This window comes from Ursus americanus, chromosome 27 (genome assembly GCF_024610735.1).
Source record: "Ursus americanus isolate L20-20 chromosome 27, mUrsAme1.1.p, whole genome shotgun sequence".
Lineage (NCBI taxonomy): Eukaryota > Metazoa > Chordata > Mammalia > Carnivora > Ursidae > Ursus > Ursus americanus.
In genome coordinates, this window is record NC_142153.1 from 22,870,473 (window position 1) to 22,897,183 (window position 26,711).

Below are 26,711 nucleotides of genomic sequence, written 5' to 3' on the forward strand. Positions count from 1 at the left end.
CATGACAGAGAGGGAGAGAGAGAAGGATGCATGGAAACGAAGAAAATACAGAAAGAGTGAAAAAAATGCCAAAAGAAACTCAATTCAGAATTTGTGTCCTCCTCACCCTCAGTGGGGTTTATTGATTCATATAAAAGGCAAGTCCAGGACTACATGAGTTTGTCTCTGACTAGATCCATCCATTTAAGCAATAGTTCCAGGTATGGCTCTGTGTTCTTCTCATTCTCCTTCTACGCTTCCCCCCCCCCTTTCCACTGATGGGCTGAACTTTTTCCATGTAGGGATTATAGCTAGCCTTAAAAGCTTAAGTTTTTATCATACCCAGTGTCATGATCTGAAAAGAAGAATCTGCCTCTTTTTCAAAACATAGAGCAAAAATCAGCAGAGCGAGTATGAATTAATTGCTTTGGTCAGAGAGAATAATATCCCTATGAGAACTGAACCACTTCTAGACAGAGAGTCAGCCCCACGTGCCCCCATGTCATCTGACTGTGGGGAATATATTGTCAGTAAAGGAGACTGAAGCTCAGTGGCATAAAAAAGATACTTACTCCAGCAGTAATCAAGGAATTCTAAATTGAAATCATTGTGGCATACCTTTTAGGAACTCAGATTGGCAAAAATTACAAAGTCTGGTAGCGCTGAGTGTTGACAAATGATGGAGAACTACAAAACTCTCATAGTCTATTGGCGGGAATGTAAATCGATACAACCAGTTTGGAAAGCAACTTTTTATTATCTAGTAAATTTGAAGTATGTTCTCTATGATCCAGCCATTTCACACCAAAGCATCAGCTCTAGGATTGCTTGAGTGTAGAAGGAGACTTGTAGAAAAACTTTTATAGCATCATTGTTACTGACTCTGATATTGTAGAAATTTGTAAGATTACCATCACTAACTGGTATATCCATACAATAGACGATAGTAATGAAGGTGAATAAAGCCAATGTATCAAAATAGATGAATCTCACAAACCTAATACTGTGTGAAAAAACCTAGTCACTGAAAAATACAAGTAATGTGAAGCTATGTGTTTGTGTATGTACGTGTGCGTGTGTGTATATAACAAAAAACATGCAAAACTAAGAAAAATGTTTTAAGGATACACACATAAGAAACAACGTTACAAGATGGGAGTGATAAAAACTCTTTTCAGGATAATTAATGCTGACATGCAGAACTCCCCAAAGATGAAAGGGCATGTGATTAAGAAGAGATTATGCTGAAGGCTTGTGTTGGTAATAATAACTATTTCTTCAGCCAGGTGGTGGGTAACATCAAGTACACAATTGTAATATTATGAGTTTTTCATAACTTTTTTAAAAAGGAAGATGGAGAGCAATAGTATGTGATCATAGCTATGGTATAGATGGGCGAGGGAGTGATAAACAAGGCATACGAGTACAAATGGTGGAAATTTCAGGTAGTTAACATACAGTGTAATAGTAGTTTCAAGTGAACAATGTAGTGATTCAGCACTTCCATACAACATCTGGTGCTCATCATGACAAGTGCCCTCCTTAATCCCCAACACCTATGTCACCCATCCCCCACCTCACTTCCCCTCTGGAAACTATCAGTTTGTTCTCTATAGTTAAGAGTCTGTTTCTTGGTTTGCCTCCCTCTCTCTCTTTCTTTTTTTCCCTCCTCTTCACTCATTTGTTTTGTAAAAACAAACTTTTATTGAGAAATTGCTATGTACAAAGAAGTGTCTAGACACAGGATGGTAGGAAGGCCCAGATAGGGATCTAAGGGTGAATGTGACCTCAGGGTTCCTAGAGCTACCTTACTTGCTGGACAAAGAATGGTTACTCCTGCAATTCTGAAACAGAAATCAATTCCTGTGATTGGAGGGGTAGGCTGCGGGGGGCAAGTTGTGCTAATCTCTGACAGGATCCAGTGTAGATTGCAATTGCCAAAGGCTCGGGAGCCCTTGTTCCAAGATAAACCCCCAGTCCAGCCCCTGTAACCTTTCCCTCATTCTGCTCCTTCTCCTTCTCTCCCTAAGGACACTTAGGGTAAACTTTCCACATAAGAGTTTTTAATGACATACATAGTGTAAAATAAAGTACAATGCTTATTTATATTTATATTTATATTTCATGAGAGCAGCTTCTTTTGTTTTGTTTCGACTTCTTTGTTTTTGTTTTTTGGAGGCCCATGATAATTCTAAAACAGGAATTTCAGAACTTTGAATTTAGTTGATTGTATTGACTCTTGTTTTTATTTTTCTTGTGGGAATTTCTAATCTTTTAATAGTACTCTTCTTCAAGACCTTGAAAATATTGACAACATGTAAAATCAGAGTTATATAGGAAGAAAGATCCATCATGATATGCTTGAGGAAAACACACCAGAGATAATTAGACATATCCATTTTGATCTTTGCCTTGTTGTCTTTAAATTGGGACTAAATAGTACCAAGAGGCCCCATGGAAATACATTGTTTGAACCCCTGTAGAGATTTTTATTGAAGAAAATTTTCCAATTCATGTGTTTGACTGATTTAATGTAGGAAATGCAAAGATATGCCTTTGGCTACTGAATATGACTGTAAGAAATGTGAATGTTCTAAAAACGCAATGGGGCCATCTCTGAGGAGAAAAAGAAAATAGCTTTGTTGTTGCTACGTCTGTTTGCTTTTAAGGAATATATGCAGAACATTAAACAAACTAGAGAAAATATTTGGATATATATTGAGTACTTCAACCCTTTTGTGAAAACTGTGATTTTTTTCACATGTTTTCTCCCTTTTTCCTGCCAATTCCCTTTACTTATTTTATCCCTGACTGCTCTTTGTTTGATTTTGAAGTTGCTAACATAAACTTCCTCAGATATTCTTAAGGAAGCATTTAGTCTTGAGACTTTAGTGAGCAAGTTAGTGTTTAAGATGACTAGTAAAGGGGCGTCTGGGCGGCTCAGTTGGTTAGCATCTGCCTTTGGCTCAGGTCATGATCTTGGGGTCCTGGGATGTGGCCCTGTGTCTTCAGGCTCCCTGGTCAGTGGGGAGCCTACTTCTCCCTCTCCCTCTTCCCTTCCCTCTGCTTATGCTCTCTCTGTCTCTCTCAAATAAATAAATAAAATCTTTTAAAAATTTTAAAAATATAAGATGACTGGTAAAATATAGAATAGTCCGGATAGCGCTATCCCCCATGATCTGTTTGCTAAGAAATCAGAGCTCCTCATCCAGAGTCATCAAGCGTACTGCTTTCCTGCAACTCTGGAAGCATTGCTGGTTGAGAAAAAAATGGAACTGAACGTTTACTGCCCCTCCGAACAATTAGATCCTGAGTTGACCTCACCTAGCAAATATGTGAAGCTAGGAACATGAAAAACAGAATAAGACAACACGAAACATGTTATGACATGATAAATACAATTTCATATAGCCTACTGCATTAACTTTAAACATAAATATTTACAACAATGCAATATGTGTCTAGTTACATGCATTTATTGTTTGCTATTTGCAGAAAAGCAATGTACAGAAGCACAACATATTCAAAATTATTTTCTGATTTAAAATATTTACTGTCAATGTATTACTAATTGCTTGTAGTTTTGCCTTCTGAAATTTTACTAATATGTTGAATAAAGTGTAGTCTGCAGTATTAATTTATGTATCTATTTTTAATTGAATGTTTCTGCGTGCACTTATTTATGGCCTAGATGCATTTTTTTATTCCAGGTGTGCATATATTTTCTTACTTGCTTATTTGCTTTTGCTTATTTAAATTTAATGAATTAAGATTTCAACTGACTTTGCCATATCCGGGTACCCCGCTTATATTTCTGCTTGTTTATGTGACACACAATATAGCATGTCTACGTTAATAAAGTATCTTTCATACGATGACATTAAATGTCATGCCAAGAGAAGTCTTATAAATTTGTGACCATATGCAGCATGTGTGTGTATATATTATATATTACAAATATTATATACATATAGTTATCTAAGGCACTTCAGTGTCATTGAAGTCACTGATATATTTTGTGGATCAATTCATCCAATAAGTAAGTGTATTTGAAGACAGCAATGTGATGTACAAGTTAAGGTTTTACATGTATAATATCTAGAATATCTTTCAGGCGGTTCAGATTTAGTGTTATGTCTGAGTGCCTTGAAGATTGAGACATAGAGGCCTCCAAACTCAGAGGTCACATTTATCAACACACCAGCCCCCAGCACAGTTTTTTGAACATCACCCAGTTGGGTTACTATGGTTTAAAGATTAAGAGCACATACAGTAAAGTTAGATCATGATTAGCAGAAGACATACTCAACTGAATACAGTCTGCTGACATAGTGTTTGCCAGATCAAAGGCAATGACTGTCACCAAGAACAGTAGGTCTCCCATGGTTTCTCCAATATTGTCATTAAATTTCATAAGAAAAGTGCTTTGCTTAAATATATATACATATATATGTATATATATAACAGACATTAAAGTACAATTCATGCTACTTTGATCTTGACAGCCTGCAAGGTTAACATCAGTTTTATCTGACTTAGCATTGTCGTACTTTAAAATTTTTCTACGTAGACCTAAAAACATGGAGTTTCTTATAAGAAAAATATGCATTTTGTTTTCAGAGCAAATTATCCCACATGTTATCAGGGTTTGGAATTAATGTTTTCCTCTTATTAGGTGCCCCCCAGAAGCTATGATTGGGGGAGGTGTAAGATACTAAAGCCCATGGGCTAGGACTGGGAGCAGGGCTGAGGTGGGGTTGAGGGCCAAGGAAAGGGACAGGAAGCTTTTGTTTGGTATTCCTTCACCTATGTAACTTCTTACCCTAAGTGCCCCTAGAAATCAGACCCAATTTTAAATTTGGAGAAAATTTTGGAATACAAAGATGATCTCATGTTTTGAATTCCTGGGGTCCTATATCTAAAAAATAATGGCAGTACATTGTCTCAGTCTGTTTGGACTGCTATAACAAAATACCATAGACTGGGTGGTTTAAACAACAGAAATTGATTTCTCACAGCTTTACATGCTGGGAATTCTAACAGCAAGGCACTAACATCTCCAGCGTCTGGCGAGGGGCTGCTTGCTGTTCTAGACATAGCCGGCTTCTCACTGGGTCCTCACTTGGCAGATTGGAGAGAGGGAAAAGGCAGACGTTATAAGGTCACCACCCACAGGACCTAATCGCCTCCCGAAAGACCGCCTTTTCTAACATAATCACTTGGTGGGCTTGGATTTCAACATACGAATTTTCGGCAGGCACAAATGTTCAGTCCATAGCATATGTAAAGTAAATGCAAAGAAGTATGCACAAGTGCGATGTGCCTTGGTCCCTGACTGGGCTGGACTGTATCTGATAAGAGTTTGTGATGTAGATAGCAGAGGGGAAGTGCTCCAGATCGTTGCAGGAGGGGAAGATGTAGCATATGCCAGATGTGTTATGCCACATGAAATAAATTGATATTATGGAAATAGCAATTCCTCACCCTCTGACCAATTTGGTCATCTTGTTGAAACCCTTCAAACCCACAAATTAATCATGTTTTCCAAATATGGAAGCTGCCTTTGTGATTTGTAGATGGATTAATATGCAAATTGTCCAATAAATCAGAAACAGATTTTTCAATTCCATGGTGTAACTATATTTATTTAATATTATAGTTTAACAAATCAGGAAAGTTATTGATGACAAGATACACTGGGGAACACTAAAAACATACATATATATACATATATATATATGTATATATATATATAATTTTTTGCAAGATTGCATTCGCATTCAGTGATAATAAAGGGTGAACAAATTTAATATTAGCATATATAAAATGTAGAGTAGGGGTGCCTGGGTGGCTCAGTCGGTTAAGCGCCTGCCTTTGGCTCAGGTCATGATCCCAGGGTTCTGGGATCCAGCCCCGCATTGAGCTCCCTGCTAAGCGGAGAGTCTGCTTCTCCCCCTCCTTCCAGCTCGTGCTCTCTCTCACTATCTCTGTCTCTCTCAAATAAATAAAATATTAAAAATAAATAAATAAATAAAATGTAGAGTAGCTGAAGCTTCACAGCTGAGCAGTGCTTTATAAGTACCTTGTAATATAGCAAGCATGGGGACTATTGTCTGCTTTCAGAAGGAACATGGGAGTCATTCTGTCCACAAGTATTTATTGAACATCCAGCATGTGCTAGGTATAAAGCCAAGTTTTCAGGCTATAACCAAGAACAAAGCAGATGTCATCTCTCCTTGCATATATGCAAAGCTTTTTTGTTTTTGTTTTGTTCTTAACTAGTTAAACCTACAAACCTTGTTAGGACTATGTCAAGCATTTAGAGGTCAGATGAATGTCCAACCATCCCAGCCCAGCAAACTCTACCAAATTAGACAGCCTACTAGAAAGGATAACAATTTGAAAATATTAATTCAGGTGTAAAACATACTGAAGAGATAAAATAACTAAATAATTTATGTATTTCTCCTCTTTAAAAAAAAGTACATGTCAGTGGTTTCCTGCATACCAGTTTCATTTTTCAACCTTTCTTCTGACCGTAGGAGCTGATGCTGTGGAAGCTCAGTGTAAAAGATTTGAAGTGAGAGCGAGTGAAGATGGCAGGGTGCTGTTCTCTGCAGATGAAGATGAGATTACCATTGGGGCTGAAAAGCTGAAAGTGACAGGTACTGTTGTTTGAGGTCTTGAAACATTGTTTACTTCTTGAAAGAATATGCAACTGAACAAGAGTACGTTATAAGATGTATGATGCTGAAAGTTGAGTTCACATAAAGACATGATCTCAGACCATTGGGTTTTCCAGGAGTCTTCAAATAGAAGGCAACTGGTTGTGGTGGCAGAAGACAATGTAAACACTGGCCTTAGTGACATAAAGTAAGCTGTGTGTCCTCGGTGGGGGTAGGATAGACGGAGGAAAGTGGGTCAGCAGAGCGGAAGAAAAAGTGGGTGCAGACCATGAGAAAAGGTAACTCAAGGTGATAAGACAAACACAATTTAGAGGTATCACTTAGAAGTAGAAGATACGCAGAAGAACTAAAATGTAAATATCAACTTTAGAATGAAGTAGGGGGAAAGTTATAAGTAAATGAAATTATTTTCTTTAGGGCTTGTGGTTATTCTCATAAGTATATATATCAAGATATAGTGCTGTCCTGGGGCACCTGGGTGGCTCAGTCAGTTAATCGTCTGCCTTTGGCTCAGGTCATGATCCCGGGGTCCTGGGATCTGCCCCACATTGGGCTCTTTGCTCAGCAGGGAGTCTGCTTCTCCTTCTCCATCTGCTCCTCCCCAACGCCCTTTCTCTCTCAAATAAATAAATAAAATCTTTAAAAAACAAAAATAAAAAAATAAATTAAAAAAAGGAATAGTGCCACCCACATATTATTTAGAAGTTGTGGAAGTCGTTATTCTAATATTAGAGCTATTAATTCAATCACCAACTGAAATTAAAAAGCAAAAACAAAAGGATAAATTAAAGTTAAAAGCAAGGCTGAGAGAGGGGAAAGATTTTATGAAGACTATTTTAAGCACAAGCTCTTTGAATTACTTGATTTGCTATTATAATACATATAATTTTAATAACATATTTTAAAAATACCAAAGAAGCCTACAGTACAAAAAAAGTGAGATAAGCTTGACCTAGTGTTAACCAAATTTGAGTTTGGGAACAGCTCATGGGGTATCTATCCTATCTATTTAGGTCTTACTGAGCCCTGTGCCATGTGAGAACAGTTAGCGTAGAAATTAGCGTCTGCGCTCAGGCTGTTTGGGTTGAATCCGGCCTCTGTCATTCAGTATTTAAATAGACCCTATGCCTCCAGTTTGCCTTCATCTAAATGATTGAAATGATCATGATCATGATAACTTCAAATTATGCCAGGATATGGGTGCACACCTATGTGTACATGTGTGTGTGTAGAATATTTTCAGCACATAATGAAGACATTGTAACAGATCTTTATATTTATTAGTAAAGATAATAATAATATTGTTAGTGTACGAGACATGAGGGCTTGTTTGTATTTCAAGAAAGGTGTACTATTAAATGGTACTGAAATTCAACAAAGATAGTTAATTTTTTTTTTTTTTTTTTGAGAGAGAGAGAGCGGGGGTAGGGGGATGGGGGGTTGGGGCAGGGGCAGAGAGAGAATCTTAAGCAAGCTTCACTCCCAGTGCAGAGCCCTATGCAGGGCTTGATCTCATGACCCTGAGATCGTGACCTGAGTGGAAATCAAGAGTCAGACGCTTAATTGACTGAGATGCTCAGAAGCCCCTCAACAAAGATACTTCAAATGGAGATCCTCACTGGGCCTCCTTGACTGGGATCACAAGCCACTAGTACCATCCCTGCTGTCTCCCATAGCTTCCTTTCTCTTGTGGGATGTTCTGAGGAGTAACTGGAGCCTGAACCATTGGGTTGGTGTTTGGAGTGTTTCCCATTACTGCCCAACTGCCTCATCTTTTCTTTCTTCAGCCTCCTTGGAAAGGTCAGGAAAGGAACCCCCACAGGGGGCAAAAATTGACCTTTCTAAGCCCCAAGTCTGGGGGGCAAGGGACAAAAAAAAAAAAATGACAGCTTTGGTTGGAACAGAGCACAGACAAATAGGAAAGGACGTTGACTTTAGGACCCTCGGTACTAACATTTGAGTTGCTGGTTGGTGGGAAAGCAGGGAAACCAGGTAGAAATATACTCAGGGCGATTAAGCAGATGTGATTTCAATATTTAACAATCTTTTTTTTTTTAAAGATTTTATTTATTTATTTGACAGAGAGAGAGACAGCCAGCGAGAGAGGGAACACAAGCAGGGGGAGTGGGAGAGGAAGAAGCAGGCTCATAGCAGAGGAGCCTGATGCGGGGGCTCGATCCCATAACGCCGGGATCACGCCCTGAGCCGAAGGCAGATGCTTAACCGCTGTGCCACCCAGGCACCCCCAATATTTAACAATCTTTGAACCTTGGTAGTGCCTCCTAGTTACCAGCTTTAATCCTGAGATAGTTTTTAAGATATTACACACTTATCTAAAAATTATTTCATCCATATTCGGATATTCCCATTGAGTACTTTGCATTCACAAGTGACAGGAAGTTATAGAGTTCTTGACAGTTTTTATGAACTCATGGAATTTTAACTTTCTCTGATCTTATGTTGAGTTTTCTCTTAACAGTTGCAGTGAAGTGCTGTCTTCACAAAATTAGACCCATTAACTAGTTTTCAAATTTTTCTTTGAGGTGCATAGATACTCACCTTTATTTTCTTTTTCTTGGTAACCTGGCTGCCATCCTTGGATTGTTAATGGGAATTATTAAGTTATAAAGTCAGCAGAGAAAGTGTTCCCTGAAAAATCTGAGTTTTTCTCCTTTTCAGTTAACTTCCTTCAAGCAGTTGTCTCTGCTGACTTAATCTCTCTCTCCCCCTCTGTGTGTGTGCAGGTGTGTGCATGTGACATACACATGGCATGTATGTATATCTGGATGCATAGATAGATAAATACATGTCTCATTCTGGTTCTCTTTTTCCATTTCTTTCTGTCTCAAACATATACACATAGCTTTGAGTTTATTCTTCATACAACTTTTGATTGATTTTTGTCATTCAGTTATCTCAGAAAATTAATCAGTTTTATAGTAGAGGTCTGTACCATATGTTTCCAGAAGATCCTAAATAATAATATAATTTTGAGGTCATGACTGCAGAATCCAGGCAGAAATTTTTGTAAGGATTTAAAGCATAACACGTGAGATGAGGGAATGAGAGTGCCTGTAACAAGTAACCCCAATTTCTAACCTGATGTGGATATACAAGAGGCTTCAGTTTATTAACAAAGAAATGCTAAGTTGGGAGTGTTTTAATTTGATTAAAATCCCCCCTAGGATCGAGTTGCATTTCTGTTTCTCACAGAAGAGCCCATATACCCACAGACACACATAGACACAAACATATACACATACACACACCCTCTCAAATTCCTGCTAGGTCATTACTCCTTTAGCAGAATATCAAATATTTACTTTGTAGTAGCTTTATTCCTTCCTGCAATACTTCTAAAATAAAGAAAAATAAAGATATCAAAGGCAAATATAATTTAGAATTTCACAAACTTAGAGGAAAAAATTGTGCATAGCATCGCGTACAATTTAAAGGCCCTGGGATTGATTAGAAACTCACATATACTTTAAAGCGGTGCTTGAATCATTTGACAAATAACACTACAAAGAGACACTGACTCCAGGGTGTTTCATATAAATTAGGTAGCTGTGCTGACAAGACTTCAAAGTTACATGTGACAAGAGATCTGTGTGAGGTTGATTCTGGAATTTTAAATTTGTGGCACAAAATTTTCTATTTAAGCTATATCCATTGGAATTACAACTGATTCTTTCTGGCTTCATACTTCACGAGCAATGGCATTTCATACCTGGACTTCTCTTTCAGGGTGACAGAAATGGATAAATTTATTTAGACAATGTGTCTATACACCTGAGGCAAAATCACTTATGACTAAAATTATTCATAGGTCTAGCATAGCTCAGGATATTTACATTTACTCCACTTGGAAAGTAGCAGGGATTTACCTGGTATGTTCACATACTCCTAGGGTGCAGGAGGATAGAAGCAAAATCACAAATGGTTACCTGAACACCAACACGCTTCATTACCCCATCACCGTGGTAAGCAATCATGTGCTCAACATTTGTAATTTTTTACTCTTGATATTACTTGAGTTGTTCAGTAACCGTTTGCTTAAATCTTAATTTGAAGCTACTTATTTGACCTTAACCCCTACCCTCTGGCTACATCGCTAAATGTATTGGAGTGCTACAGGTTAGCTCACCTATGCATACTTGAAAACTTTGTTTTCATTAAAATTGGTCAAAGATATTCATTCCTTACTGCAATTATCTTTTGAGACCAGGTAAACAAATAAAAGATATAAAGCTTTACACTTAAGACTCTTAAATTTAGTGCTTTCAGGCAGAATCAATCAACTGCAATTTGCACTTTCATTTGTATTCCAAGTAGTGTATTAACTTAGAGAACAAAGTACGAGTCTGTCCTATGACTTTATAAAGTGAAAAACTTTAGACGTATAAGATAACTTCATGTTAAATTTTATGCTATTAATTGGACTTAGATCTCTCTGTTTTGCTTATGAGAAAAAAGAGGAAAAATAGCTAAATGTATAAGAAGAAAGGAGATCTCCTTTTTTCAGGCAGTAGAAATTAAAGCTGGCAATCTGAAAAAATAGTGAATCCCAACCCTGCATCCACCCTGTGCCCTAATGTTTGCTTGAAAGCCATGACTATATCATTCCTTCGTCCCTGTTCTAATTGAATGATTGGGAAGATAGACAAGCTCCAATGCTTGTTTGACAACAGAAGAAAGGATTTTCTGAAGAGCTGCCTTTTAAATTAAACACCATGCTTCTGGGTTGAAATCAATATTTCCTGGTTTGTTTTTATTAGTTAGTCTTCTACATCCTTGTTCTTGTCTGTTAAATTGGCACACTTTGTGGAGGTCAGCTTTGGAATCAAGCTTTCTATTAGGGAGAACCATTGTTCCTTCAAGTTGTCCAAATGCCAAGAATGTGGTAACACGCAGCCAACAGGACGGAGCTGCTTGGTTTGAATAGCACCTGAAAAAATGTGATTAGAACAGGTGCTGAGAAAAGTGATGTGCAATCACTTAATTTTCTCAGGTGTGGCATTTCAAGTCTGTGGACTCGGGTAAATCACTCAACTCCATTTTCTAGTTGCTTTTTAGAGTTACTGAGGATACAGATTTTAGAAACACTGAAGATTAGTACCACTCTGTCTCCTCCACAAATATCCAAGTAACAAAGGATTGCAGGTTTCAAGGTATATGAATAATGAACCATGCTCTTCTCAAACAATAAGGTATTTTCCCTGAGCACCTGAGAGTCCTCTCCATGACTTATTGTATTTTTCCGAGCTTTCATTTAAATGTTTACTACTTTAGTTAAAGAAAACTTATTGCAAATATAATTGTGTAATAGAAATCTAAAGAAAGTGGTAAAAAAAGACAATTCCTTTATAAAGGTTGGAGTGGTTGCTTGAATCAACATCTCTGCGTATTAGTTTTAAAATTTTCCACTGATGTTTTTAAATTTCTTCTTATAGCTATGGGCCTTAAATCCACAAAATATCTCAAAGATATAATTTATCCTGCCACTGTGTAAATGAGTAGTCTGATTTCTTAAATATCGTGATGACATTCTAAAAATACTTTACTTATAGAAAATGGTCTACTAGAATTGCTTGCAGTTTCATTGTTTCCTTGCTGGCTGTCAATCAGGAGCTGATATTTCTTCCTAAAGGTGACCCATATTCCTTCTTATGCTTTCCAAGTGTCCTGCGTCCGAGAACACTGGGTGAGTTCCTCTCATGATTCAAATCCTTCTTACTTTCCCTCCTGTTGCATCTCTCTAATTTCTTTTTCTGCCTACAGCTGGAGAAAGATTATCTGCTTTTAATAGCTCATATGATTACATTGCCTATTATATTACCCAGATACCTGGATAATCCGGGATAATCTCCCTATTTTAAGGTCATTGCTTAGTAACCCTAATTACATCTGTAAAATCCCTTTTGTCATGTAACATATTCACAGTCTGCGGGGGTTTAGGATGAGAACATCATTGGTAGGGAAGTCCTTATTCTGCCTGCCATACTGTGCAAATGGTTGAATCTCTCTAAGGGTTTTTTTTCTTTCAATGCTGAATTTTCATTTCAATGTCATGCAGCTGCATAAGTATAAATATTTGTTCAATATACAACAATTATGACATCCATAGGGAATGTCTTAGAGAAAATAAGACTGCAGATATTTTATTGCTTTATTGCACAGATTCGAACAAACTTTCAAGCTGGTAAATCCACAGCTGGGCGTACTACCAAGGAGCACATTTTATAATCACAGGACACTGACCACATAGAACACAGGAGACTTTCTACCAGCTGACTAGAGAGGTTTACAACAACAAACGGATTACGTGAATGCAACCTGAAGTACTCTGTACTCATCCAAAATGCAAAAATACATTTGGCAAAAATAATAATACTACTATACAAAATACACATAAAAATATTATTTGTAAACAAGCAGGTAGTTGTATTTTAAAGGAAACTAGGCAATTTAAAAGCGAAGACTGCAAACCATGACTGGTCTTGATGTCTGAATGCAGAAGGATTGAGTTATGACAGCCTCCACATAGAGATGTGAATTGTAAATGTTGAAGCCACTTTGAATCTCGAAGTCTTTTTTTCTTCTTCTTCAAAGGAGCATTATAAGAATCACCTACCACACAGGATTTTGGTGAAGGTAAAGGATATATATGAAAATCCCTTAGGACCAATCCTGCACAAATTTGATATTTAATAAATGCCACCATGTAATAATTTTTAAACATCATTACTGTTCTCCTAATTTGCCTAATATCTTTTAAATAAATACTTACAAAAAAAGAAAAGACATCGGACGATAGATGAAAAACAACAAAATAAGACAGGTGAAAATACATGAAGTGAAAATCATATATCAATATTAGAACTGGGAAATTATATACTTCACTGGATGTTTAGAGATATTTGAAGTCTTAATGAGAAAATGTAAAAAGAAGGATAGAAGAAAATGGATAAGTAATACTAGCTGTATTGTCAAAATGTTCATTTCTCTCATTTAACCATGCAGACATAGGCAGGCTCCGTGAGGCATCCAGTGATACAGGTTCCTTAGAAATTACACATCTGCATGCCTCTAGTTCAGACTGTTGCCCTTGTCCATAAATTTGAGGCTATCACATACCATCATCTCTGCATTCCAGCATGGAGGAAGTGAGAAAAAGAGGAAGCAGAAGGGAAAGACTTTTCTTAGAATATCGTATCCTAGAAATAGCACTCATCTAGAAATAGCACTTATCACTTATATATTATATTGGCCAAAATTTAGTCACATGCTTATGTGTAACTGCAAGGGTAACAGAGAAATGTTAGCTGTAACTGGGCTATGTTCTTTGTTAAAATTTTGGGTGGGGACTTCTGCTGATAAAAGAAGAATGGATTGACTGAGAAAATGAACCATTTCTGCCACACGAAGTGATGTAATAATATAGAATTATAATACATAACTTCAAAGGGAAAGAAAGAAAAAATGCATAGTGTTAATATATTATCCATTCGACAGTATCAGCCTTCAAAATGGCTCTTAAATTTGCAGTTTCAATACAGCAATCCCCCTTATCCTATTTTACTTATCGCAGAAGATTCTCATGCATTTAATTCTGACATATCTACTTTCGGAAAGTCATTACTATCATGTCATTCAGTAAATCAAGACCATATCTTCACTCCCTGTTGTCATCTTTATTAAACCAAAACTTCACTTCCATTATCAAGATTCTTAAAAACTTTAATACGACATTTTTCTTATTTCTTTCCAACATACACACTCTAGTTGGATCGGTCAACTCACTCAATTTTCCATCTGTCTGCAACTCAAAATGCTTGCAGTCAAGGACTGAGTTCCAAAGAGTTATAGTGGGAAATTTTACTTTTAGGCAGCTCAGAATGTCTAGAACTGTGTGAAAAGAGTGAAGTCAAAATCAATAGAGGAATTCAAACTTAAAGTACCAAGGAAATCCCAAATATCAAGTCCAGAAAATTAATGGGTGAAGTGAATCTGGAGATTGAGACAATATTACAGAGCTAGATGGAGACAAAATCTGTGTGAAACCAAGTTAAAAACAAACAATTGCATTGCATGAATTAGGGGTGGCAACCAGTCTTGACTATTTGCATCTTCATTTATTGGTTAAAGGCCTAAAGTTATAGATGTAGAAAGGTAATCCAGGAGGCTGATGGCAGATGAACAGGTATTTCTTTTCTACCCTTTTCCTTCCTTCCTTCCTTCCTTCCTTCCTTCCTTCCTTCCTTCCTTCCTTCCTTCCATCCTTCTTCCTTCATTGCTAACATCTTTCCTTCCTTTCTTCCTGGAAGATAGCCAGTCATGAGCAAAGACAGGCCAATACAGCAGGAGCCAGCATGTGGAGGGTGAAAAAATAGGTCAGTGGCATTTGAGGTAATGTAAGAATGGTGTGTGTGTAGCTTGGGAAGGAAGCATGGTAGGGGCAAGAGCACACCTGAGGAGGGCATCAGGGAGGCATAGAGGCCCATCAGGTTTATAAGATGGGATACATGTGGGAGATTGAGCAAATCTTTAAATATATGGATGTCCTCTTATCTAGAGGAGATAAGTTTCTCACTCATTGAGAAGGGTGGTAGAGATATGGAAAGGAGAAAAGCTAGAATTAATTCTGTGTTGTTGGACTGGAAGTACTGGTGTAAACTCATGCTTTTCAACTCCTAAGAGTAGATAGAGAAATAAATATAGATGCAAACATGTGTCAGTATTGCTTGCTACATATGTAGATATGCATTTCCTAGCACTATCTATAGGAATGGCTATGGGTTAGTGATTCTAGTAGCACTGAACACAACTAGTTCTCAGATTTTATTTCAGAATACCACTCTCTAATAAAAAGAACTAAGGACTTTTTTGGGGCGGAAAATGCATGATACTCAAGCTGAAGCAATAAAAAAATAAAATGAGAAAGTGCCTCAAGACGGGCCCCACCCTCAGAAATCTACTAAACCTAATTCTCTCTGAAAGACCCTATCTCCAAATAACATCACCTTGGAGGTTAGGACTTCCTCTTATCAATCTTGAGGGGACAATATTCAGTCTGTAGCACCATAGTTAATTATTTTCTTAAAGTTTAAGAAACCAAATATACAATATTAAATTTCAATTCCGTGAAGATATTTATATAGGGAAATATAATTACATAGCATTGGTTTGGAGCTTTCTGATGATATGGCTTTGATACAATGGTAGATCTCAGAGAATCTAACACAACAATGTCTATGTGGTCCCTTAGTCTGTTCCTCTTGAATATCAGTTGCCTTGGTAGAGTTTTATAGTAGCTGGGTTGCAAACAATGAAGATTGCAGTCCCTATTAAGTAAATAATACACAGGCCTGTGTTGTTGATTGAAAGGGGATCCTGCAGTTTGAATCCATTTCGTTTCTCCTTTTGTTCTTTCTTGGCAGTAGTGTCAAAATTCTGTGGGATACATCATATCATCAATGAACTAGAGTCTCAATTCTGATTTTCCTGTTAGATTAGCCAACTCCAATTCCTTTTACCATCCCACTCATGCTTAGGGATGGCTGTAGATCACTTTCTGACAAGGTTCAACTAGCCTAAGGAACAAGTTTGAGAGAGGTTTATGGATCAAAGTAAGTACTCAGGTTGAAGACCCCAAATTCTGACTTTAGGAGAGAATTCTAACTATAAACTTTTATTTTTAAATAATTATAAATTCACATGCTGTTGTAAGAAATGATACAGTGAGATTCCACACAACATTTACACAGTTTCTCACAATGGTAACAACTTGCAAAACTATGGTATAGTATCACAACAGGATATTGACATTGCTACAGTCAAGACACAAAACAGTTCTATCACTAAAGGGATGCTTTGTTGCCCTTTTGAAACCACACCCACCTTAACCCCTGATTACCACTTATCTGTCCCCTGATTCTGTAATTTGCTCATGTAAGAACATTATATATAAACTCCTTCGGTAGTGACACTTTGGAATTATTTATTTATCTCGTACTCAGCATAATTCCCTGGAGATTCATTTGAGTTGTTGTATATATCAATAGTTGGTTTTTTTTTCCTTTTCATTAAAACTGAGTATTCCATAGTATGAATATACCACAGTTTATTTATTCACTCAGTGAAGAACCTGTGGATTGTTTAGGTTTTGGCTACTAGGAATGAAGCTACTATGAACATGTGTGTACAGGATTTTGTGTAGACATTTCATTTATCTGGTATAAATTGCCACGATTATAATTACTCCATGATATGGTGGATCTATGTGCTGTTTTATAAGAAACTGCCCAATTGTTTTACACAGTGGCTGTAACATTTTAGATTCTTTCCAGAAATGTATGAGTTTCTTTGTATCTTCTCCAGCTTTAAATGTTATCATTAATTTCTTTATCTAAAAAGTGTGTAGTCATGTGGTGATAGCTGTGTAATATTTCATCGTGCTTTCAATTTGCATTTATCTTAGGCCCAACGATGGTGAACATCTTTATGTGTTTATTTTCCATCCGTCCATACATCCATTTTAGTAAAATATCTACAAAATCTGCTGCCCATTTACTAATTGGATTGTCTGTATTTTTTACTTTTGTTTTGAGTGTCTTTATATATTCTATCTACTAGTCCTTTGTTAAAGATATAGTTTGCAAATATTTTCTCCATCTCTGTATCTTCTCTTTTCATTCTTTTAACAGGGTCTTCAGTGAAACAAATTTTTAAATTTTGATGAGGTGCCATCAATTTGTTTTCTTTTCTGGATCATACTATTGGTATTGAATCTAAGAATGCTTTGCCTAATCCTACATACCAAATATTTGGTTTAATTTTTTTCCATAAAGTTTTATAGTTTTATGTTTTACATTTAAGTCTGTTACACATTTTGAATTAATTTTTGGATATGATATGAATCTTAGGTCAATGTTCTTTGGGGTTTTTGCTTTTTGATTGTTTTACCTACTAACATTTAATTGCTCCAATGCATTTCCTTTCTCCATTGAATTCCTTTTGCACCTTTGTCAAAAATCAGTTAGGCATGTGTCTACTTCTAAATTCTCTATTTCATTACACCAGTTGAGTTGTTTATCCTTCTGACAATATCACGGTATCTTGATTACTACAACTATAAAATAAGCATTAATATTGGATAAAAAGAGTTTTCCAAACTTTATTTTCAAGATTGCTTTTGTTATTCTATGGCCTGTCCCTTTATATATAAATTTCAGACCATGTACTTCTATGTATAAAAAAAAAAAAAAAAAAAAAAACCTTGGTTAAATCTTGATAGGAATTGCATTCAAGCTGCACATAAATTTTAGGAAAATTAACATCTCTACTATATTGAGTCTTCCAGCCCATGAAAATGTTATGTCTCTCCATTTACATAGGTTTTCACTGATATCTTTCATGAACGTTTTGTCATTTTCAGCATACACATCTGGTACATGTTTTGTTAACTTTTTAATTTTTTTAAGTAAGTGAAATTGGCATAGTGTTTTAATTTTTGTTTTTCTATGTATATTGTTAATAAATAAACTTTGATTTTTTTCACGTATTGATCCTTTATATTTGCATTATGTGATTTTACTGAACTAATTTAGTAGTTATAGGAAGTTTTTGCAGATGTGGGCTTTTCTATATAGATCATCATGCCATATACAAATAGAGACAGTTTTATTTATTTCTTGCTTGTAAATCTGTATGCATTTTATTTCTTTTTCTTGCCTCATTATAGAAGCTACAAATTCCTGTATTATCTGAATAAAAATAATGCAATGAGAAAAGAGATGTTTCTCAAACAAATATTTTGAAAAAATAATAACATGCTCAGATCCTATAAGGCCTGGTCAGTCTATTCAAAGATCAAAGATCATACAAATTATTTCCTTGTAAATAATTTGAACATGATTCAGATCATAATGTGTTTTCTGATTAGATAGGCATATTGAAAACCCTCAAAGGTCATGAACATTCCACAGAACATAAAAAGTCTATAGTTACTTATATTGCTCATGAATCAAATAAAAATTCTGACAAGAAAGAACATTAATCATTACTTCAAAGTGATAAGAATGATTGTACCTTTCAGAGGTGGCATTCTTTAAATTAAAAAAAAAAATGTCATTAGCCAAAACTATTTAAACTAATAGAGAAAATAGGGGGAAATGTACAAAATGTTTCTAAGCCAAAAAAATAAATCCTATCCCAATATTCTTTCATTATTGTAGATTCTGTCCCCAATTTGAAAAATAATGACCATTTAGCAATTACTTTTGAGTTACTGTTACAGTAGAAACACTGAGAGAAATTTTTAACTTTGGCCCACTAAAAAAAAAAAACTAGCTATCAGGGATTTATTCAACAAAATAAGTCCTGGACAATGACAACCTGTCACTGAATCCAAATATGTTCAATTCCAGGACAATGTAGCTGTTTTGAAGGGTCAAATGGGAAAGGAGGAATAGAGTTCAGAGAGGAATAGGCTAAGCAGAAATTACTGGAGGGATTCAAGGTGCAGCAATTAAGAACTTTGCCTCTGGCATTATACCTCTGCTGCTTTCTCAAAGAGTGACCACGGGCAATTTAGTTAATAGGTTTCAAAGTGACCAGTTCCCCATCTGTAAAATATGAAGATAATAAATAATAACACCTCACTGTATTTTCACTGAATTAATGTGAGTTGATCCCTGTAAAGCATGGTGTCTGACACATACTAAGTGGTCAATAAATGTAAGAAATTATTGTTGTTATTATAACAGACATAAAAGTGTTACTTTATATTATGTGTTAAATGACACTCTTCCTCTGGTAGCACTTATTGTAAAGACCTTCTCAATTTAATTGTTTATCATTTGTTTCTCTCTCATATATACATAACTATATACAAGATAATGTTGAACACTTCATGTAATACTGAATAATATTCAATCCAATGTAATAAAAGTAATTTAATAGGCCTCTCAGGGTATTTAAGTAAAAACAATATGAGATAAAAGTAAAACAAAAAATAAATATAAGAAATGTATTACGTAATAAGTTTTAGAACAAAAAAATCGCAACTAATCAAAATAATGAAATTAATAACATTCTGTCATAATCTTTGCTATTGACAAAATATAGTCATTTGCATTAATTCATTTACTCCTCAGTATTTAAGGAGGTGTTTATCATTATATTCATTCCACGAACTGAGCCTCAGGTGAAGTGATTTGCACAAAATACACACAGCTATCAACGGCAGACCAGGAAACAGATCTGTCTCCTCACTATTAGCCCAGTTGCATTTCTACTTGGTTTTATCTGTGTGTATAATATATTATACACATTATGCATGTGTGTATAATATACTTAGATCCTAATTAAGAATTTCTGTAACAAGAAGAAGAGCTTCTAGGATCTGATTTATTTAGCAGGTAGGTCATTATTTCAAGCAGATTTATTTAGTAGCTGGAAAAAGTTAAAGGTGAAGAGGAATGAGCACATTTAAATACTGTATATCTGACTTTCTCAACTAAATCATAGAGAGCTCCAGGAGTAACCTCTCTGTCTTCATGTAGCTATCTAAATTGAAAGCTCAAGATATGCCAAACAATGTCAAAGGAAGATTGAGGTAAATGATTGATGTTATAGTCACTGTGGAAAAACACTAATGTATTCTTGGTCAGAAATTCTAAAAATCTTTGCAATTTGAGAAGGAACTAATTTTAGTTTCAAGTCAACTGTATATTCATCAATCAGGCTGACTTTTGTCATCAAAAGGTACTTGCTGGAGTGTGTCAAGGTAAATTTTATTCTTAATTTCACCTTTGGAGATTTGTATAAGTGTGTTTTGTGTAAGTAGATAAAATTTTCATGTTCACACAAATGATCACTGGGACAATCTTTCATTTCCCAATGAAGGTAGGGAGGGAAAGTGGGCAAGACGGAAGGAGAAAGGAAAAAGGTATTATAAGCTTGACTGGGTTGCCTACTTTTGCCAATTACTGATTGTGTTAATTTCCCGTTGGGGGTTGGAAATCTGAAATGGTCCTGACTGGACTAATATCAAGGTGTTTTCTGGGCTGTGCTACTTTCTGGGAGGATCTTTTTTTTTTTTTTTCCTTTTTCCAGTTTCTAGATGTCCTAGGCATTCCTTGACCCCTGGATTAGCAATGACAATTCCAATTTGTCATCTGAATTCCCCTTTGCTTTTAAGGTAACATATTCACTCACAGATATCAAGGATTAGGACATGGATCTTTGGTGAGGGGAAAGGATTATTCTGCAACCCACTAACTGATAATGGATCTATTTCACCAAATGATATTTTTAGTCACCAAACTGACAGTTCCTGGAAGATAGAAACAATAGGTATAAGTTCCCTTCTTTCTCAAATTCAGAATTGGTAAGGCAAAGAAAACTGAACTAGGACTGAGCTTCTCTGTGCTCAGGCAATAATTGGTTTGTGCTTTTCCTAACCCCGGGTCATCTAAATCCTTATGCCTTAGCTTATGCAAGCTGTTTAGCCTCTCTGTGCTTCAATTCTTGAACCGTAAATGGGGATATTATTTTTAAAATTTCTCTCCGAATTTTACTGTAAGAATGATACTATTTGACTTGGTATTTGTTCAGCACTTAGTGCATGACTGAAGTAGTTTAAGCATTGAGTGAATATTTTCCATGATCATCAGTATCGCCAGTAGCAGCATCAACAGTGGTAGTAGTGGTGGTGGTAGGAGAAAGAGTAGAAGAAGGAGAAGGAAGAAGAACAATATGGAAGAAGGAGAAGGAGAAGGGAAAGTAGTAGTGCTATCAGTGTCTCCATCTTGTTAGTTCCTGATTTCCTCATAAGGTTAATCTAAAGATCAGTAACATTATGTAGGAGAGAACACTATGCAAATGATTTGAAATTAGGACAAATTATTATCCTGTTTAAAATGTGGCCAAACTGAAAAAGAATTTCTAAAATGCCTCTTTTAATTGGCCAACTGAAAGACATGGCTGGTGCCTTTATTATTAGCTTTTCCCCCCATTGGTTGAAAGGTAGCCTTAGAGGTGCTGACACCCTGGCAAGGCATTTGGGGTGATCCCTGGGTGCTGCATGTGCTGAGCCTGCTCCCTGGGGCTCTGAGAGGCAGAGAGATCCTTGCACATTCTTGAAGTGATGTGTAGTGAATATGAGTCCGAGGCGCTCTAGAACTGTTCTCCACATCTGTTGGCTGAAATCAGACATGAGCTAAGGAAATTTGCCTAATTCATTCAGAAAATAAAATATATAGGTTTTGATCATGGTTCCAGACGTGAATTCTTAATCTCATGTGACATGCCTGCAAAATTGGGAAAAAAGATGTTTGAGGATAACTTAATCACAATTTCTCTAAATCTCTCTAAATCAAGTATAATATCCATTTATAGGATCGGTTTCTTATTTATGCACAGTTCTTTCAGCATCAGTCCTTATCCCCCATACAAACACAAAACCTATACAGAATTGGTGAAGAATTTATGTTTCATTGCACGGCCTGTTTTAAGTTTCTGACTGAGAAGTGGAATGAATTATTTTTTGGTAATCTTTGGTAATTACCCTGGTTGGTTTGGACTTTAGAACGAGTGGATCATTATAAGCTTTCAGCAGCCGGTCTTTTTATTCATCCACCCTTTATTGCGTAATAGGTGAAATAAATATGGAATCTCAGCCGTAAAAATTATCTGAAATTTCAGTTATTCCAAATTTCCCACCAAGTTTAAATTTTCTCTATTATGTCTTTGTAATGTGGTCATTCCCTCTTTCAGCACTTGACGGAAATCTCATAATCTCTCAAGATAGTGATTTATCTTTAGACATTTACTCAAATACTTCTATTTAAGATGACATCTAATTAAGACACTTGTACCTTTTAAGAAGAATTATATATAAAATGAAAATGCCTGTGAAAGCTTTTTTTATATGTTAAAGTAGAAAGATTTAAGAGGAAATAATGTTTCCCAAATTTCTCTGCAAATTAAGCAGTATTTTGAGTTTCTAATCGGATGAAGGAGAAAAAAGGGCCTAAAAACCAGGGGAGGGGACATGAAGAAAGCTGCCAAATGATGCATGTTGACCAGTGAAGATTTTATGAGGCCCTTTAAGAACCTGGAAATTTATTCATACCTTATGGAAATCTAATATTCGTTTTTAATTCATGTCATTCAATGCCATTCTATATTTTAAATGGCTAAAATTATTCCATTTTATTGAACCACAATAGTTTATTAATTAATTCCCTATTATTGAACATTTGGATTATAGTCAATAACCTAAACAAGGCTGTCATTCAATTCCTTGTAGCTACATATTTATATACAAAGATATCTCTTCAGGATAAATTCCTTGAAATTGAATTGTTTGTTCCAAGTATAAGAACTCTGAGGTATTCATTATTTGCCCTCTCATGATCAGTGAATGAAAATTCTCGTATTCCTGAACCACCATAGATCACTGTCTTTTTTTTTTTTTCTTTAAAAGCAGGCCCCATGCCCCAGCATGAAGCCCAGTGTGAGGCTTGAATTCATAACCCTGAGATCAAGACCTTAGATCAAGAGTCAAACGCTTAACCGACTGAGCCACCCAGGTGCCCCAATCACTAAGTCTTCTAAACTGACTTTACACATAAGCAAACATGCTAGATAATCATGAAGTATACACAGATATAGATACAGATCTAAATGATACAGATACAATATAGATAATTTTTTATTTGATTTGATTTTTTTAAGATTTTATTTTTAAGCAATCTCTACACCCAACATGGGGTTCGAACTCACAACCCCAAGATCAAGAGTCACAGCCTCCACCAACTGAGCCAGCCAGGCGCCCCATAATAATCTTTTAAAAAAAATCTCACACAGTCCTCTAAGGAGGAGAGGATACACAGTTTTATTTTGTTTTGTTTTACACAAAAGGAAATTAAGATTGTAAATAGCTAAATGACTTATTCAATGCCATGCTGCTAGTGAGACCTACTGAGAACACATTGAGCCGTTTTCTGTGGTGTTGCGTGTCCCCTCCAATGTCACCCTACTGAAAAACTAGATACTTTCTGATACTTTGTGTATTGAACTGACAAAATAAATATCGGCACACAATCATTTAACTGAATAGCAGACTTTAAGTCATCTAACTTTGAGCCTGACTTCTTTTTTTTTTTTTTTAAGATTTTATTTATTTATTTGACAGAGAGAGACAGCCAGCGAGAGAGGGAACACAAGCAGGGGGAGTGGGAGAGGAAGAAGCAGGCTCATAGCGGAAGAGCCTGATGTGGGACTCGATCCCGCAACACCGGGATCACGCCCTGAGCCGAAGGCAGATGCTTAACCGCTGTGCCACCCAGGCTCCCCATTGAGCCTGATTTCTATTTTCTTATTTTATGTAGGATTTTAAGAAAAAAACAAAACATTTTAATTTGAAACAAGCGTAGAAATTTAGTAAGACATGTTATTTCAAAACGGCTATCTAAAAAAAAACGAACTCCAGGAAAGGTTTTATTTTCAGTGAAAAATGCACTTTCTATAAATTCCACAAATACTTTAGTCACTTTCCAAACAGCCACATAATGGCATCCATTTGCTTGTGATCCCAAAGTGGAAAATAGTAAATAAAGGTTTGTCTCAGCCATAAAGATAATAGAAACTAACATGACAGGCTGACTTTTCTAGTGTCCTGGTCACTAGAAAAGATTCAAATAAAATTACATCTCTTTTTTGTTTTCATTTATAATGTCCTGATTAATAGTGACATGGAGCATTTTTTTTCCCCAGTGTACTAACTATTCAGGTTTCTCTTTTTGTGAGTTACTCATTAGTATTTTTTTTTTTTTTGGAACGAGTTGTTGTTTTCTTATTGCTCTGTAAGAATTCCTTATATTTTCTGGATGGTATTTGTGTATCAGTTATATTTGCTGTTGATGATGTGTTTTTATATTTAATTTTGCTTAAAGGTCTTTTTATTGCTAAGAAAAATTTTATATTAATATAGTCAAATTTATCAATTGTTTTCTTAAAGATTTATATATCTTCTGTCTCAAGAATGTATCCGTACCTTCCCATAAGAAATATATCTTTGACTTTAAAGTTTCTGCAAGACCAGAGGGTTTAACGTGGTACGACAATGCAGTTTTAATTTGTTTCATTTGATTACAAATGAGCTGAACTGTTTTTTCAGATGGTTTTTGAATATTAATGATCCTTTTTTTGTGAAGTATCTCTCCAAGTTCTTGGTCATTTCCTGTGAGTTTCACTTTTCTCAATTACTTTTTAGAGTTCTTTATATATTTGGAAATTGATCTGTGTCAGTTTTATGTGCTGCAAGTGTTCTCTCCAAGATCAATGTTTGCCTTGTTTCAATTTCTTATGGTGTCCTTTGTTCAGCAGAAATTCTTAATTTCAATGTATCAATTTTATCATTTTTTTCTTTACTCTGGGCAAAACCCTTCTCTAATCTGAAATAAAAAACATATTCTCCTATATTGTTTTCTACACATTTTATAACTTTGCCCATCACATTTTTAATCCTGCTGAAATCTATTTTTGATAAATACAATTTGATCTTCCCATATGTGTAAACAATTATCCCAGCATCATTTATTCACTAGTCACTTGTTTCCCCAGTTATATTGAATAGTGACTGTCATAAATCAGCTTTCCATACAGATGTAATTACATGCGCTGGTCTGTTTCTGGGGCCTCTTTATTCCATTGTCTATTTCTCTCTCTCTCTACCAGAGCCACACTGACTTAGTAACTAGAACTTTTTGTATGTTTTGTAATCTGGTAGGGAAAATCTGCGTACTTGAATTGGGGAGGGGTTCAGAATTGCCTTATTATTCTTGGCCCAATATTCTTCTAGATAGATTTAGAATCAGCTTGTCAAATTCCATGAAAATAGCATTGATGATTTGAGAATGCATTAAATCTTTTCAAGGTTTTGGGGGAAATTAACAACTTTAGGTTCATATCTTCTTATTTATGATCACATTATGTTCTTCTTACATTTAAAATTGCTTTAATATCTTATGATTAAATTTAATAATTCATTCTATAAAGGGTTTCCAGAGCTTTTATTAAACTTTAAGTCAAAGTAATTCTCTTACTAATTTTATTAAATTATCTGTGTGTTCTTTTAGGTTTTCTGTGTAGAAGCCATGAGAATTTTGTTACTTTTTCCCCAAACAATACACTTTTCATGTACAGGATTTTTCCTTCCCTTCCTTCCATGTGGTAGTACAAGAACTATAGTGGAGAGTTGAATCCAAGTGGTGATTCTAGACAAAAGGTAAAACCACATCACACCTTTGTACAGCTGCTGCTCATAAGTGAAATATTTTGGTGTGTCACCAGTAAGTTTGAGGTTGCTGTAGGTTTTGTGATTTTGTTGTAGATGACTCTAACCTGGGGGAAAAAGTTCACCTGCATTCCTATTTTTCTAAAAGGTGGTAACTGTTATTGTGGTTGTTGTTGTTAATCACAGAAAAACGTTGAACTTTCTGAGTGGTAGGTCTGAATCTTTTGATATGATTATATAATGTTCTCCAACAAGGAATTAGTATGGAGAATTTTATTAATTAATTTTCTTCTGTTAAACAAAAATTACATTCCTATAATAAATACTAAAGAAATGATCTTGATATTTCTTACTTTACTGTTGGTTTCAGCATGATACTTTCTTTAGGATCTTAGTATCTATACCCATGAACAAATATGAACCTTTAAATTTTCTGTCTTGTGTGGTTCTTGTCTGGGTTTGGTATTGAAAATATCCTTCATATATTAAGGCATTGTGTTTTCTCTTTTCCAATTCTCTGAAAAAGTTTCTATTAGATTGGAACTTTATTTGGAGAATAAACTCATTTTATTCAGGACTCACAAACTAAAACATCTGGGTCTGGTACTCCTCAGTGAGATTCTATATGCTACATTCACACACAAACACACAAACACAGATGTTTACGTTTCTGTCACAACATACTGTCTAGAAAAAAATGAAAACTTTATATTGAAAATATTGTATATCTGCTTGACAGG

The 26,711-nt window shown here is 35.6% G+C and overlaps 1 protein-coding gene across 2 annotated transcripts in view; it reads left to right on the forward strand.

Moving 5' to 3' along the window:
• Positions 1-26,711, forward strand: part of SGCZ (sarcoglycan zeta) — a 418,103-nt gene that overhangs the window by 357,172 nt on the left and 34,220 nt on the right. For both annotated transcript variants that reach the window (XM_087856458.1, XM_087856459.1), the window contains one exon: positions 6,522-6,644. In XM_087856458.1, the coding sequence (XP_087712584.1) occupies positions 6,522-6,644 (123 nt within the window). The remainder of the gene's footprint in view (positions 1-6,521; positions 6,645-26,711) is intronic.